This window comes from Staurois parvus, unplaced genomic scaffold (genome assembly GCF_062004578.1).
Source record: "Staurois parvus isolate SC_StPar_1 unplaced genomic scaffold, SC_StPar_1.0 ptg000199l, whole genome shotgun sequence".
NCBI lineage: Eukaryota > Metazoa > Chordata > Amphibia > Anura > Ranidae > Staurois > Staurois parvus.
Window position 1 is genome coordinate 2,007,191 of NW_028317995.1, and position 17,216 is coordinate 2,024,406.

General features: G+C 40.2%; 1 protein-coding gene across 4 annotated transcripts in view; it reads right to left on the reverse strand.

The window, feature by feature from the left end:
* CDH24 (cadherin 24) overlaps positions 1 to 17,216 on the reverse strand; it is a 119,367-nt gene that overhangs the window by 35,647 nt on the left and 66,504 nt on the right. For all 4 annotated transcript variants that reach the window (XM_089678198.1, XM_089678199.1, XM_089678200.1 and 1 more), the window contains one exon: positions 32 to 326. In XM_089678198.1, the coding sequence (XP_089534324.1) occupies positions 32 to 326 (295 nt within the window). The remainder of the gene's footprint in view (positions 1 to 31; positions 327 to 17,216) is intronic.

A 17,216-nucleotide genomic window follows, 5' to 3' on the forward strand; every position in this document is an offset into this window, starting at 1 on the left:
TAAAAACAAAAACCTCAGGTTCCCCCCTCACCTACGTTGGACATCTCTGGCACAGAGGCCCGGTAGGGAGGGTGCAGGAAAACAGGGGGGTTGTCATTAATGTCTTGCACCTTGATGATGAACTGAGAGGGGGGCTCAAGTGGTCGAAGGGTAACCTTGTCCACAGCCTGTGCCAGTAGAATATATTCCTCCTTTTCTTCCCGATCCAAGGACTTTGTTACATGGATGTTGCCAGTTTTATCATCAATAACAAACACAGAACCAGCTCCCTCTCCAGTCAGGATATATTTGGCTCGTCCTTCCCCTCGATCGACATCTGTGTGAAGCTGTGAAGCCATAATACAAGTTACATAATGCTATTATCAGAGTAATAAGCCCAGCAAGCTTTAGCAGCAAACTATTAAATAACATAGTTGTGCAATAATTCATATCAACCAATCATAACCCAGCTAGCAGTAGTTTAAAGTAGTTTTAGGAGTAGAAATATCCTGCCCACCCTGACAAGGCATTATATACCTTGGTAACAAAATACAGCTGGTCTGATATACCTGGGCACTTGGTCACATGAACAAAGGCATTTTTTACATGATCTTTTCAAAGATGAACTTAACCCAATCAACATCTCTGCCTCAACTGTCATCCTATTCAACAGTGAGCACAAAACCATTCCCTTGGTATTAAAGTGGTTGTAAACCCCTGAAACAAAAAATGAACAAAGCACATCCTTCTATAGTATGTACTTGCCTCAATCCAAAGTAATTAGTATGATTTCTGTCTATTTGCATGAGTCACCTCTGACAGTCTATGCTGACACCAGACAATCCCGGAGACAGCCCGAAACCCAGTAGACGATTGACAGCCTCAGCTGTGCATGCTTCCCTGTGTAGAGGGTGTGTGTGTCTTTTCCCTACACTCAGGTCTCAGATTACATTCACCTCCCTGCTCTATGCTGTGCAGCATGTGACATCAGTTTCCCAACCCCTGCCTCTCTGGAGAAGAGAAATTTTGTGTACATTGGGTAATTTGAACTGTTAAAGAGTGAAGGCTGCATATAAACACCTGCGGCACACTTGTAGGCTCGATCCCAAGCCGTGCTGCATGCGTCCACAGACACAGACAGCGTGACTCGGCCCTGACAATGATCCCTCATCACAGGATTTGACTGACAGCAGAGGAAGCCAAAGGCTCCTGCCGCCTCAGCAAAGCCTGTGAAAGCAGGGGAAGCTGCTTCAGATGGTCACAGCACTGGATCGAGTGAGGGCTCAGTTAAGTAAAAGGGGGAGGGGGGGAGTCGGCAATACTAATACCTAATCTTTAAAAATATAGAATCACTTGAATGCCTTGTCCTATTTATTATTACCCTAACAGCTCAAATTGTCAAGGTAAATAGGGCCAAATGTTTGACTATAGATCTGCTTTACAATAATTACAGCTTCCTGAGAACTCAATACCTTGTTTCAATTCAAATCTAAAATTGACTCTTTGTAAGAACTTGGCAGTTTAGGAATGATTTAATATTACCTATACAGTACACAGTAAATGATCTGAATTAAGAATTATAAGTATACAATACAATAGTCAATGCACAGCACGCAGTAGATTCTTTTTTTCTCTCTACACAAATATACCAAGAACCTATAGCTGGTAAGAGAAACAACAACTAAAAAATGTTAATTTGTTGCAAAAAAATTGGAATTTCACAAACGTGTAGATAAACAAAGCATTTGTGACAGCTGTTTGGGAACATATAGCAAACTCCTTTGGGGGCAAGGAATAGAGCGGGTGGTTCAACATTCTCTGTGAAGTGTTGCAGAATCTTTTGGTGCTATATAAATGAATAAAATAAATACAAGTAAATAAGATTTCTTTTGATTAGCTGCTATGGATTATTACACTTTGCACATTGCATTATTAAATAAAGGCCTATGTTTTATTCAGATCTACTCCCTAATGATTGTATCTTGTTTACATTTTACTGTTCTTTGCAATCACAGCTTTTATTCCTGTATCCTACCAAACTATTACTGAACCGTTTACAAGCTGCAAATTTCATTCAGATATAAGCCTGCCCAACTGGAGCTTGTAATCTAATTTTCCTTCCACAAACATACAAAGACACAGCCTGGTGCCTATTTAGTCAGAAGCCAATTAACCTACCAGTAGTTCTTTGGCTTGTAGGAGAAAGCTAAAGTACCTGGAAAAGCCTGCGCCAACATAGAACATATGAACAAGTTCTGTTATATTCACTGTAATGTAGGGAATACATAAAGATTCAACTCGTTATCTATCACTTTATCATTGTGGAAAACTAGCCATACACTAATAGACTGTTTTGTTATGTCTGCGGGCTGTACGCAAAAAAACAGATTCCTCTATCCATCATAAACAGAGGAGTGAGGCTCTTGTACTCTGTCAACCGGAAACAGCAGTAGTCAGAATGGGATGGGCACTGTCAAACAGTGACTACAGCTGATTGGCTGCAGTCATTGCTTGGCCAAGAATTATCCACCCAGCTCTGGTGATTTCCAGATCAAAGGATGTCAGACAGTGGGGGGACCTCTCAATGCTCGTTTTTCAGCCGGTTCATCAGAACCTGGCCAAAATTCAATTAGTGTATGGCCAGCTTTACTCAGTGTTCTGTACAAAAACGACAAGTAAGAAAACAGACCCTGCAGTTAGCAGTTAAAGTTAAAGCAGATCAGTTGCTTTTGTTGTTGACAAACCAGTGTTGCCTGTTTTTTTTTTTTGACCAGTGTTGGCATCAATCCCAGCACAAGATGGCCTCCTACTTTCAGCAAAGAGAACAGATTTTCAAGGAATTAATTTTGTGTTACAGGCTAAGGTAAGGGTTAAGTTAGGCTTAGGGTTTAAAGTTGAACCACAGGCAGATATAAAAGGCACACATGAATGCAGTTTAGTGAATATTAATATATCATTAAATGATTATTTTTGAATGCTAGCAATGTAGGTAAGCCTCTTGAAGTCTATACAGCAGAGCTCAGACTAAAAGAGCAGCAGAAGGAGCCATTGAGGTGTGCTGAATACCACAGAACATGCTATTATTATTATACAGGATTAATATAGCACCAACAGTTTGTGCAGCGCTTTACAAAATGAAGGTAGACATTACAGTTACATTACAATTTGGTAAAGAGGAAAAGAGGGCCCTGCTCGTTAGAGCTTACAATCTAGGAGATAGGAGGAGAGATGAGAGTGGCAGAAAAAGGAGCACATTAGTGTGCTGCTTCTCTCTTCACTGTACAGTCACAAGGCAAGGGTTGGAGAGGAGACCTGTAAATTTAAAAGTAAAACATTTTTGGGAGTACAGAGGTTACCTCTAATAAAGCATATCCTAAGTTTTTCTGGCTACTGTAAAAATCCTCCCCCTCGTAATGCCAGATGATACAGTGGCTCTGACTGTGAAGGACTTGTACCATTGCCCCTCCCCATTCCTCTCTCCTTGTCCATTCACAAAAATCCTAGTGTTCTTCTCCCATAATGCAAGGTATTCTGTGATTGGAAAAGGGGCAAATGAATGTTAACAGGAACCAGCAGCCAGCAGAACATGGCATATGCTTTATTAGAGGTAAATTATGTGACTGGTGCTGAGTGCCCCAAATTGTTTTACTGGAGTTCAGCTTCAAGAGAAACTGCAGGAGAGAAGGATCAGACCAATTCCCTTGGCAGACAGGACTGTGTAAAATTCAGGAATAGGTGGACAAAAAAACAATCCTCTAGCACGTAACACAGCACTCAGACATATAGCAACGGTGTATTTAGCTTTATGCCTGTATGCCTGGAGTTTGTTTTTATGGTTAGGGTCATGTTTTAGGAGTTTGGTTAAGTTTTAGGTTTAAGGTTAAGTACATATTACACTCCTTGGTTAGGTTAGATCAGCAATGGGCAAACTACGGCCCACGGGCCGTATACGGCCCGGCGGACCTTTTAATCCGGCCCGCGGATGTGGCTGTCAGGATGTGTGTAGGCGGGGCAGCGTGACGAACGTGAGGGGAGCTAGGCTCCTCTCACAGTCCGCCCTGAAGACCGGAACGGCGCGGGAACACGGCGAGAGGAACGTGTGGAGCAAAGGTAAGTGAATTGACACAGGGGGGACTTGGCTTACTACTTGGGGGGAATAGTACTGTGGGGGATGAAATACTATATGAGGGATGAATTAATATGGGGAATGAATTACTATAGGGGGGATGAATTACTATATGGGGGATGAATTACTATATGGGGGATGAATTACTATATGGGGGATGAATTACTATGGGGGATGAATTACTATATGGGGGATGAATTACTATGGGGGATGAATTACTATATGGGGGATGAATTACTATGGGGGATGAATTACTATGGGGGATGAATTACTATAGGGGGGATGAATTACTATATGGGGGATGAATTACTATATGGGGGATGAATTACTATAGGGGGGATGAATTACTATATGGGGGATGAATTACTATGGGGGATGAATTACTATATGGGGGATGAATTACTATAGGGGGGATGAATTACTATATGGGGGATGAATTACTATAGGGGGGATGAATTACTATGGGGGATGAATTACTATGGGGGATGAATTACTATATGGGGGATGAATTACTATAGGGGGGATGAATTACTATATGGGGGATGAATTACTATGGGGGATGAATTACTATGGGGGATGAATTACTATATGGGGGATGAATTACTATGCTTACTATGGGGGAATATTACTATACTTACTATGGATGACACATACACATCATTCATCTACTCTTGGTCCGGCCCCCGGGTCCAATATATGAACCCATTGCGGCCCTCAAGTCAAAAAGTTTGCCCACCCCTGGGTTAGATGCTAAGTGTTAGGGTGAGGTTAATGGTAAATGTAGGGCTTAGGTAAAGTTGTATATCTCTAGCAAGTGATGGGGTGGCGTATGTGTTCCATTAAGGTTCAGGGTCACAGGATGTACAGGATCCCTTTAGTTACAAATTTGATTTTGGCTGTGTAAACTGTTATACTAATAACTAGCTGGTGCTGCTTTGTCAAGACCCAAAATCCAAAATACCAATGGTGAAGATAAGCTATTGTTTTTCTTAATATATGTGAATAAGATCAGCTTAAAAATACTCTCTTGTTAAACATGTCCGAACGCAAAATTAACATATGTGTAGATGTTTTGGAGGACATCCATTATTTTAAACAACTATGCTGTACATCCGAACAGTCATCCTGTACAGCTATCAACCCCAGCTTCTCTGATGGCTTCCATTACCATCTTTGTCAAGCCTATAAAGAGTAAGCTAGTTGTTTGCAGGCTACAAATATAGCCTGCTGTCATTTTTTACAGGATAGTTGCCCGTCATAGTATCATGTGACAAGAGGCTTCAGTCCCACTGGGATGCCTTATGAAAATCTTGCTAAATCTGTGCACAATAAATCATGAAAATGTAGGTTAAATGTAAATTGAGTGGACTTCATGATAGGCGCAGTGCTTTCTGAAGAGACTAGGTAGTTCACCACCAAGAATTGCTTAATATGACTTAATATGACTGATTTACTATTTATAATAATAATAATATTTTTGCACAACATATGCATTCTCTGTATAGTAAATAGAGAACAATGATTGCATAGGACTGCTCCCATCACAGATGAAGCCTACAAACAACTAGAGACCATTTGAAAGCTTTAGGAATGATAAAGCTAAACCTAGACCTTGAGCTACGTGGACCACTTGGATCTCTTGCTTTCAACAAAAGCAACCACTTGCTGGTAGCTATATATATATATATATATATATATATATATATATATGAAACAATTTGCACAACCTCTTGTTGGTAGCCACCTCATTAGGCTAGGGGCTAGAGATTTTTAGTAGTTCCATAGTGTTGCTAAATTCGGTAGGGATTCATTGCTAGGAGTGGCAATTGATCGCTAAAAAGATGGAACAAATGGCTCCCTATGGAGTGAGCTACACAGGGTAAGAAAAGCAATAAAGTCTCCACATGGCTTGTTCTTTAATTTGTTTACTGAGACAATTATTTAACAAGGATGCTGACTGTTACATACAATGCCAAGATAAATGTACCCTCTAATAACTACATATCTTTAAATACTGTATTCTTGCCAGGTCACCTGAGTTCAATAGTTTGCACTTTTCACTTTGCAATGATGTCTAAAGGTCCATAATCATCTATAGTCCAGCTAGGCTGTTAGTTGACATAAATCTAAGCTGAATCTTTAACATCTCAGTGGAGACTTGAATCCTGCCAGTGCCAGTCTGGGCCTAAATGAGCCATAGCCAAGAAGTAGTGACCCACATGCAGGTCTGCAACTACACTTTCCTAAGCTCAGCTGTGCTATAAATTTTGTATATTATAGCCAGTGCTTATTTGGTATGGCGGTAGAGATATTTTATTATGGTATTAACACGAGATTTAGCAGGGCAAGAGACTCCCAGGAGTTTTCAACAGTGTGCAAGCACTCTTAAAGAGTATATAATGAAATTAAAATAATTTAATACATACAAGCTTAGTTCCAGAACAATTTGTCCAGTCTTTTTCATGGTTTTTGCCTTCGTCTGTCTAATTTTACATTATGATCCTGCCAGCAAGGGTGTCTCCTGTTACAGGGTGACAACGCTGGTCCTGCAGGAGCAGTCTTCTTCCCCTGTGCACCACAGACTGCCTGCATATTTAACTTGTAACTCTGCAGAGAGAGGTGGCTAGTCCTTCTAAGGCTGGACATACACTATACAATCTGTATAATCTCCTTTAGAGCAGCTAAGTAGTGCAAATACCTGCTTGTTTGAATACTAATTGAATGGAATATTTAGAAATGTCTTCATATTACATAGTTTTAGTAAAGCTAAAGAAAATTGTACAGAGTCTGTATAATCAGATTGTACAGTGTATGGCTAGCTTAAAATCTTCCTTTCCACACTGAGTGAAAGCCCTTCTGAGAGCTCTGTAGTTGCAGCTATGGTACATACTCCTTTACTAGAAGATGTGTTCCATAGCTGCAGAGGCATGGTGCATGGATTTTGGTTCTGTTAAAAAAATATGTGTTTTAAAAGCACAAAATCCAGCATACTTTATTAAAAAGCAAATACTATACGGTTTTCTTTCAAGATTAAGCTCTACTTTGAAGGAAAATGCTAGCTGACTAGGTTATGTCCATCCTCAATGCTTTGAGTCAAACAAGAATTAGTAGAGCAGTAAGGTCAGCACCCAGCTGTTCAATGCATATATAACCTTCTTTATTGCAAACCCATAGGGACAAAAAGGATCCAATATACAAAAGATCTAACGCGTTTCTGCCCTTACAGACCTTAGTCGTAGCCAGGGAGCTCCCAGTCTGAACTAGAAGTGAGTCAGTCAATGAATCAAAGCTTTTGGATCAGCATAACAACCAGGCAACTAGGACATTTTAACAGAGAAATTAAAGTGGTATGAAACTCAAAAACAAAAATATAATATATTGCAGCTTCATAATCATTAGATGTGGTGGCAGCGTTAGTTTTTTTTTTTTTTAAAGCTTTTTCCCTTGTTTTTCATCTGGCTATTAACACACCTCCTGTATTAAAGTGCCTCCACTCTGGATGAAGGAGCACAGGGTCATCTTAGCAGCATTGTCAATCTGGGGGAGAGGGAAGTGTTAGATATACTCGAAAATTTAGATTCACCTAGTGACAAATGTGTGTCAGACCGTTGCCCTTTTTTACCGACTTGTGGCAAATGGCTGGTCAGCCGCACCGCTCTGTCACTAATATGCAACATGACACCTTAAGCCTCACCCTGCACAAAGATTTTCCAGCCTGGAGAAGTAGTAAACGTTCACAAGATTAGCAATACCAACTATGATTTTAGAATAAACGTCCGTAACACACACTGTCTCCACAGACAGGTAAATTCAGATAATAAAGAAAATGTATACGAGCGCACCTATAAATGCAAAGTAGCAGCTGTGCACCAGGTAACCATAAACCCAAAAAACAATATAAATCAGAAGATGCAGCGCTACAGAAGGGGAACACTATAAACAAATGAATAAATAAATATATAGATGTATAGATAAATAAATAAATAAATAAATGAAACAGTTCATGTGATGATATCAAGGTGACTTCAAGTGCTCTCATCTATTTCATATCCTCCTGATAATAAGGTGCTGTGCGATATAGTGCTGAAGAAATGCACACTCACCAGAATGCACAGTTAAATGGGCGTTTGTAAATATAAATTTCCCTTGGGTTCATCAGCTGGTCAGGATAGGATCTGCAATGTGATAGCCTCCCTCCAGTACTCCTGGATATTACTGGGTAATCCCTTGGAAGGTAGCCTGTGGACTGCTCCTTAGTGCTTACACACGTTCCTTTCCCAGCAGAGAGATGAGTAGCTGTGAATTGATACTCCACAAGGGAGTCAAGACAGAGACATCTCCATAGTGTAAATTAAGGTAAATTCAGATATTTAGCAGGTAGTAGCGCTATTCAAGAGACAGGGACTCTTTGAGCTCTGCCTTAGAGAGTTTTAAACTTTTCAAAACATTGTTTAATAATGGAAAGGTAAAAATGGTGATTTGAAAATATTTACAGAAAAAGGTATTACAAAGACACAACAAGGCAACAGCAACAAAAAGGGTTGAAAAAATGACAATACTCCTGGTTCAGCAGACTCCAATTAACAAACAAGGTGGTGTATTGGCTCTCATGCGACGTGATAGGTGTTCCTTGGTTTGACGTTAAACGAGAGCTGTCATCTGTGGCTTCAGACCCCTTTTATGGACCTTGAGGGGGGTGTTGACAGAAATGACTTGACCAATCATCAGGTCTAAGCTGTGGCTGCTGGAATGTCACTGTGTTTATGACTATGTCCCAGACTCATTTTTCTATAGGTACGGTATTAATATCTTTGAATACCTATATGTTGGAGTCTACTAACTAGTATATTATTGTCCAGCATGCAATTACCTTTTGAATGGATATAAATATGACAGGTTTCTGATGCCCAGCTTGCCTAGGGGAGAAATTGGGATGGTTCCTCTCCCAGTACTCCTAGGGTTTGGGCTCAAAATACACTGGGGTTACCGATTCAACCAGGAGAGAGAGATAGAATTGTGTATTGTTAAAGTCTCCAGCTAGGGTATTTACAATGGGGTTGATCTGGCAAGACATCTGGTTGGTTTTCTGACTGCTCAAACCTGCAAGTCTGAGAATAAGAATATTCTGGTTTGCAGCTAAGAGTTATTGACTGCATATGCTAAGGGGGGGAGGGGGGGTCTGGCGTTATGGCACTTGTGTCTCTTATTCTGAAAAGATGGCATTGGGAAATGAGACCTGAACAACATGCAAACCTGACTATAACATTTTAGCTGACAGATGATGATAAATAGTGAAAAAGGTACAGTCACACAGATGATGATGATGATGTTTTTGATGACTGTGCAGAGGCTGCCAGCACGCACACATTAGTGACTTCCCAGTCTATGGGATGTCTTTTTAAATTTTAATGCTGAGTAAACTTGTAACTGGGGAGGGGTGTAGGGCACTGTATACTCCAATAAATGCAAAAGGCACTGTATACTCCAATAAATGCAGAAGAAGAAGTGGACCTAACTTCACTGTCCTGAAAAAAAATAGCACCCCTGGACTGCTGAGACCGTAAGGAAAGGCCATATTAGGGGCTTTTGTGCCATCTGTACACCATAAAGCTATATTGGTTCCTGCCTTCCTCTGGATCAACTTTGGGTATAGGATTATAACTTTTTTTTTTAAATGGTTGAACTGGATGGACTTTTGTCTTTTTTTTAGCCAGACTAACTATGTAACTATATCCTTGCAGAACCAAACATCACCCAGATTGGCAAACAGCCTTTTACTCACAAGGCCAAAGGTTAGCTGCTCAGACTTAGCTTCCTGTTGTCTTTTAATGAAGTGATAACAGACTGGATCCTCAAGGTTGAGGTCTAAGAGGTGTTTCTGTAGTTACAGGTATGGGCTTCCAGACTCAGCCACAGCCAGGACCCTGATGAAAAACCAGCAACAAGACCTTCAGCAGTGGCAGCTTTCCAAGCTGGTGTACCTCCTAGGACAGATGTGTAGAGTTGTGCTTAAAATGCATGCTAGGTTCCAATCAGGTCCAGCAGCATGACTAGTCCAGAAGCAACTTCTTAAGCCTCAGCCTGAGCCAAATGGCTTTCCCAAATATTTATATTCCCCCTATCATTCCCCAGAAGCTTGAACCTTCTACTGGGATGACTAGAAGAAAGATGAATATTCATGACTCAGCCAGGCACAAACCCTCATACTATGGCCAGTGGTGTAACAACTCTTTTTTGTAACAGTGAGAGACCATTAACCTTCTGAGCTTAGTGAGAGAAACCAAATGTGCACCTATACAAATAAAACTGGGTTAACCACCACCCAGCCAAAAATGAAATTTTCCCAGTACATAGCAACCTAACTAAGAGGGTGCTACAATATTAAAGTCGAACCAACACTTTTTAGGACCTTACAGTCACAGTGTTTTTTCTTTCCTTTTGGGATAAAGGCTTTACATTAAAGTGGAACTTAACTGTATCTGAGCAACACAAATTGAAAATGCTATTGAATTTATTTTTATTATTCAAAGCAAACTCACTCATCCATTCATGTCTTTATTTTGTTGAGAAATTGTTTTGAAAAACACTTACCTAGCATTTCTAGCTGCAGACATCTTAAGTAAGAGCAGATGATTCATGTAGTATTTACTTTTTGCAATCCATATGCCCTTAGCCCAGGCATGCATGCAGAAGGGTGCTCAGAAGGGTACTCTCATGAGAGTTTCTTTATTTTCTCAATACAAACTTGGGCCCTGCTTCCTGCTTTACCCTGCTGTACAATGTTTGTACTTTAGTGCCCCTTTTCCCAATGCATGTCTATGGTGTTAATTTAAATACTTCAGCTCTCACACCTGTATACCACCCATTTTTACATTTCTGCTGTGGGTCTGTTTTTTCAGTAATAACTTAGTAATTACTTAAGAAAACAAGTTCATATTTTTTTAGGACAAGTAAGGCTTTCTATTGGTAATATTTCTTGCAAAAGTGATTTAATTTTTCTGCAATTTTTTTTTGCTTTGATCAGTGTTACTTTTAAAAAAGATTGCGTTTATATGGATACAAAAATATACATTTTATTTTATAATTTTCTACTGTTTAAGATTACACTAAAATTATGATTCTGATACAAAGAATTGCAAAGTTATTTACGAATAAAATAAAGGCTTTTTAAAAATGTTTCTTTTAATGCAACACTAAAAATTGAATGAACAAAACTAATAAAAATGACAAAAAAAAGTTTAACTATTAATAGACAGAAAAAAGCCCTGTAACTGAAGGTCCATACCTTGGTACAGACCTGCAACCGCAGGTGACAAATCGCAATGGAGCGTGGTCCATGGGGTGTGTGTGTGTGGCGTGTTCTGGGGAGGATACCATATGATGTCCACCCAGAACAGCGAATGTCCCGCCCGACCCATAGTAAAATAACATCTGGACGGGACATTTGCCCAGAACAGTGAATGTCCTGCCTGGCTGTCATTTTACTATGGGCTGGCGGAAAGATGTTAAAGTTGTTCTAAAGGCAGAAGTTTTTTTTTTTTTTATCTTAATGCATCCTATGCATTAAGGTTAAAAAACATTCTTATTGCAGCCCCCTTATACTTACCTGAGCCCAGCCCGAGCCAGGGATGTGCATGAGAGCAGAGGCTCTCCTGGATCTCTTTCCTTATTGGCTCACACAGCAGCCATTGGCTCCTGCTGCTGTCAGTCACAGCCAGTGAGCCAATAAGGAGAGAATGGGGAGTGAAGCCAAACCACGCTTTGTCTGTATAGACAATGTCCATTCACAGGAGCATGGCTTGGAAATAAGCCTGCTCGAGTGCCGCCATAGCAAGAGGCTTGTTGTTGATGACATTTGGCAGGGGAGAGAAGCCAGGACCGCCGGCAGGGGACCCAAAAGAAGAGGACTGGGATGCTCTGAGCAAAACCATTGCACAGAGCGGGTAAGTATGACATGTTTTTATTTTTAAATTACAGCCTTTAGAAACACTTTAGAATCACTTTAACCCCTTCACGCCTAAGGATAAAACAAATCTAAATACCTAAGCACAATTTTGCAACGTTGACATGTGTTAGTAAAACCGTACATATCATCACAACTACTTTGTACATCCAGGTGAATTATACCTTGTTTTTTTTCAGGACAAATTGGGCTTTCATTTGATGGTAAATGGTACTGGATATCTTCTGATTTTTTTTTTATTATCAAAGGAAAAATGGCCCACAATAGTAAAAAAAATAAATAAATTTATTAAAATTTAGCTGTGTGTTTCTTGTTACTACCATAACCTACCACCAAAGAGCAACCCAAAATACATTTTACAGCTCTTGACGATCGCAGCGATACCATATATGTGTATGTTATTTGTTGTTTGTACCCGTAGTACAACCCAGAAACAATAGTGCACATTTTAAAAAATTTTTTTTACCTAAAACACACTGACACTGACACCAATTTTTTTTTTAAATCCTGTCCTTTGACCCTAACCTTTTGACCTTGACCTTTGACCCTGACCTTGACCCAAACACTTACCCTGGCACTGAACTAAATCAAACCTTGATCTAGGTATTTATTCTTTATTTTTTATTTTATTTATCTTTTTTTTTTTCATTTTTTTTTACAAACATTTTCTTCCCCTCTATGCCAGAAGTTAGAGAGATACAATGTATATCTCTCCTCCATTCATAGAGAGAAAAAAAAACCAAGGGGGCCAGTCAGAGACTGATCACTGTGATAGCTAATCAGAGGCTATTACAGCAATCATGTGACGGAATCCGGAGTCCCGGGTCCCAATCATTAGAACGGGACACAAGGCTCTCAGTGACACCCCAGTCTTTGTGCTGGGAGTGCACCGTAGCCCCACAGAAAAAAGCCCAGTTCTGTTAGGCCGCACATTTGTGCGACGTCGATGTCAAGGGGTTAAGATTGTAGAAGTGGAGAGATGAGTGGGGTTATAGAAGAATAGATGGGGTTTACATACACTTGTAATATTGAAATTTAAAGCTCATCTCCAGGCAAATGTAGCACTGACCCCCAAAATGGCTGCTGGTAACAGACAGTACATAGGCCTCCAGTCAGCCAAGCACACCAACAGTTAAAGCTTAGTCCAGGAAATATCTTTTTAGGATTTATTGCTAAGAACTATGACAGGAGAGAGGTTTAGGGGCACAGGATTCTCCATCACTCCATCACACATGATACCCTATCAGTCAGTCTCAATAACAGCTTCTCTGCAGAAATCTGGGAATTTCGGTCTATTTAAAGCACCACAGCTGTAGACCACAGGGCAAATGTTAACAACTGGTTCTCTTTCATATCTACACATCTGTCAGTCCCAGTATAATCCTTATTCACTGTATCCTAGGAGCTGTCCACCACCCAGCCTTCTCACAGTGCGAAATAACAAAGTTCTCCTCCAGACCCTGAAACTCTGAAACAGTGTCCTAAGCAGGTATCCCCTTCTCAGCTGTTCTCCGCAGGCCCCTTTAGTGCAACAAACACTTAGGCCCCATACAGTGGTTTATGGGCTTTGTGATCAGGGGCGGACTGACCATTCGAAAACTCGGGCACTGCCCGAGGGCCCGGGGTCAGTAGGGGGCCCCATGAAATGCCCCGGGTACCTTTTTATAGGCTTTTTTGGGTGTGCTTTGAGTGTGGGCAAGGACACAGGGGCCCCATGATCCCCTAATGCCCGGGGCCCCATGAGCTGTCAGTCCGCCCCTGTTTGTGATCCTTCTCCTAGGGTCAACAGCCCTAGGAGCACTGAAACCCACCCTTACGAGTAAAGAATGTTCTGCTCAGGGCTTCTGTACATGTATGACCGTCCCAGCCACCTTCTAGGTGCTCCTATCCAGGGACTGGCCAAGGCATAAAATATTCAGCTGGTCATTTAAATCTCCCTCCTTATGTTCTGGAAGCTTCTTCCAGAGGCAGGGGAAAGCAATCAAACTCTCAGCCTATGAGATTGCAATCACTCACCGCTGCACTGATTACAGTAGAGCCAAACTAACTTTATCTAGCAAGCCTAATTAGGAGGGTGCTACACAAATATAAAACATATTATAAAATACAGGGCTTAATGTGAAACCCCTGATATCCTTCTTGCCCCTTTATTCTATGCATAGTGCTTCCCAGAACACTCAGAGATGGAAGGAAAGTACTGTTACATGACCTATTATATTCCCAAAGCAGCTCCTTAGTGATTTTTTAAATCTGCTATGAGTTCAACTTTAAAGTGACTCTTTCATGCAGTCCTCCTTCTGAAAATGCCAGAACAAATCCCAGAACAAGCATGATGTAAATGAGTATCAGAAAGGCATCAGACCTGCCTATCTCTATACTTGTTCTGGGTCAATAACGCAGACAGCATTAAAGTAAAGCTTCATAATGACAGCTAGGAAACTAGCATTCCCAGCGGAGAGTTTAGTGATGGCAGCCCCCATTAATCTCTCATGACAGTATTCCTTGAAGGTGCCCATAAATATTAGATGACGGTCTCCCAATTCGGCTATTTCCAGCCAATGGCAATCAAATGTCTGTGGGTCAGTCCCTGACATCCCCAAATGACCTTCTCTCCTGTATTGTGAAATATATGTTCCCTCAATTTTTTTGTTTAAACCAGAAGCTGGATCCTGCCTTATCAGTAAGGCCTGTGCTGAGCTTTAGATACATTGGTAATGTTAGAATTGCTTGCAAGTTTTACAGTTTTAAATTTGCAACCAAAATGTTCTAATAATCCATTTGGGTTTCATTGTGCTGTAATCTAATACTGACATTATTCTATAGTGCTTTTGTATTGAAATGTGATTTATTTCTATTCATCTACGGTATAGGATATCTTGGGGGACCCTCTACAAAAGAGTGAAAGAGACATAGAATCATCTCAATATAGACAGCTGGAATTGTAAGAAAAAATAGACTGTAAAAAAAGGAGGTCATGCACATAATTAGAAATGACTGTTCCAGATAGCCTTGCGCCTTCAAGCCACTGCACTCTCTTTGTTTTTTTTTTTGCTTAAATCCTACCCATTCACTGGCATCTACTTAATCCCTAAACAAAAAACCATGACTGCAAATTATATTCCTGATAACTGTTTAAGGATTCCTGAAACATAAATTTCTCTTCTTTAGTTCCTGGCAAATCTATTTGTTGACCGAACTAATCAATGCCCAGTGTGACTAAGCTATTGTTTTCTTTTTGCTTCAAAGTCTCTAAAGTAACAGGGCACCTGAGGACCTTACTGCTGCATTAGATATAGTAACATCTAAAGTCATTTATTTGATTTTGCCAAGGTACATTTTATTCATCTAATTTCCAGCTGAAAATAACCAAACAATGCAAAAAAGACTCAAATATAATGCGATAGTGGAAATCCCAAGATATATGACTGAAAGATAAAAACATCTGATTTATTGGACAAAATACATTACTATACAAGTGACTTTGTAGGAAGGGGTTAAGTGGCCCTGTTGTAATTCCCTATGTGGCTACTAGAGTGCTCCCTTTACCTTACAAGAGAGGATATATAGGGCTGTGGGGTGGGTATGGGAGGAGTCCGTGTACTGCAGTAAGAAGAGGAGAGTTAGCCCTTGTGAGAAGTTTGGGGCCTTCCTTAGCCAGATGTAGGCTATTAAGAAAGAGGGTGTTCCCCGGCTGGGGATTATTCCAGAATATTCACCTCCCCTTGGGCTCAGACAGGGAGACAGCAGATATGAGGCAACCCTACAATAAGGCTTGAAGAGACATCACCCGAGTGGAAACATGTTGACTGACAGTTTACCGTATTGGAGAAATATTTGCACTGAAGATGTTCGAATTCCCTTCAGTAAAGAAAAATTAGAAAGAGCATTAGACTGGAATAGTGGCATCGATGAACACAACACAGAAATGGGAGCTCTTCAAAAAGACTCTATGTGAACACACTGCAAAATATATTCCCATGGGCAACAAGTTTAAAAGGCTAAAAAGCAAACCTATGTGGCTTACGGCCAAAGCTAAAAAAGCTATAGATAATAAGAAAAGAGCTTTTATTAAATATAAAAATGAAGGACGCTATAATCATTTAAACATTATAAAGAATATAAAAGACTAACTAAAAAGGAAATCAAGGCCACAAAAATTGAAAACGAATGACAGATTGCAAAAGATAGCAGGACAAACCCCCAAAAATTCTTCAACTATATTAATAGTAAAAAGGTCCAGTCTGAGCACGTAGGCCCTTTACAAAATAATCTAGAGTGGGTGACTGGGGACAAAGAGAAGGCAAATGTATTAAATACCTTCTTCAGCTCTGTGTATACAAAGGAGTATGGGGGAGCTCTTGTCCATAATGGGCATGGTATTGACACAGCCCCAGATGATCCACACTGGCTCACAACTAATATGGTCCAAAAATATTTAGACAGAAAAATTCCTTTAAGAATTGAGCTCTGTCATTTCCAAGCCATTGTTTCTAATTTTTAGGGACTCTTTAATGACTGGCATAGTACCACTGGATTGGCATAAGGCCAATGTGGTGCTTATATTTAAAAAGGGGTCAAAATCTTTACCAAGTAATTATAGACCTGTTTAACATCTATAGTTGGGAAGATACTGGAGAGTTTAATAAAAGACCACATAGATGAGTTCTTGCTGGAAAAAAATATTTTAAGCAACAGACAGCATGGATTCATGAAAGACAGAAGTTTTCAAACAAATCTGATTTCTTTTTATGAGGAGCTGAGCAAAGCCTTGGACAGAGGGGTGGCGGTGGACGTGGTATACTTGGATTTTGCAAAATTGTTTGACAGAGTTCCCCACACACGGCTAATGTGTAAGGTAAAGTCTATGGGCTTGGAAAAATCTGTATGTAAATGGATAGAAAACTGGCTAAAAGATCGTATTCAGAGAGTAGTGGTTAATGATTCATACTCTGAATGGTCTAGGGTTGTCAGTGGTGTACCCCAAGGTTCAGTGTTGGGACCCTTACTTTATAATATATTTGTAAACAATATAGGGTCTGGGATTAAAAATCCCATTTCAGTCTTTGCAGATTACACCAAGCTGTGCAGTGGAATAACGTCCTTACAGGATGTCTCCAATTTACAAGCCGACCTTGATGCTCTGTTTAA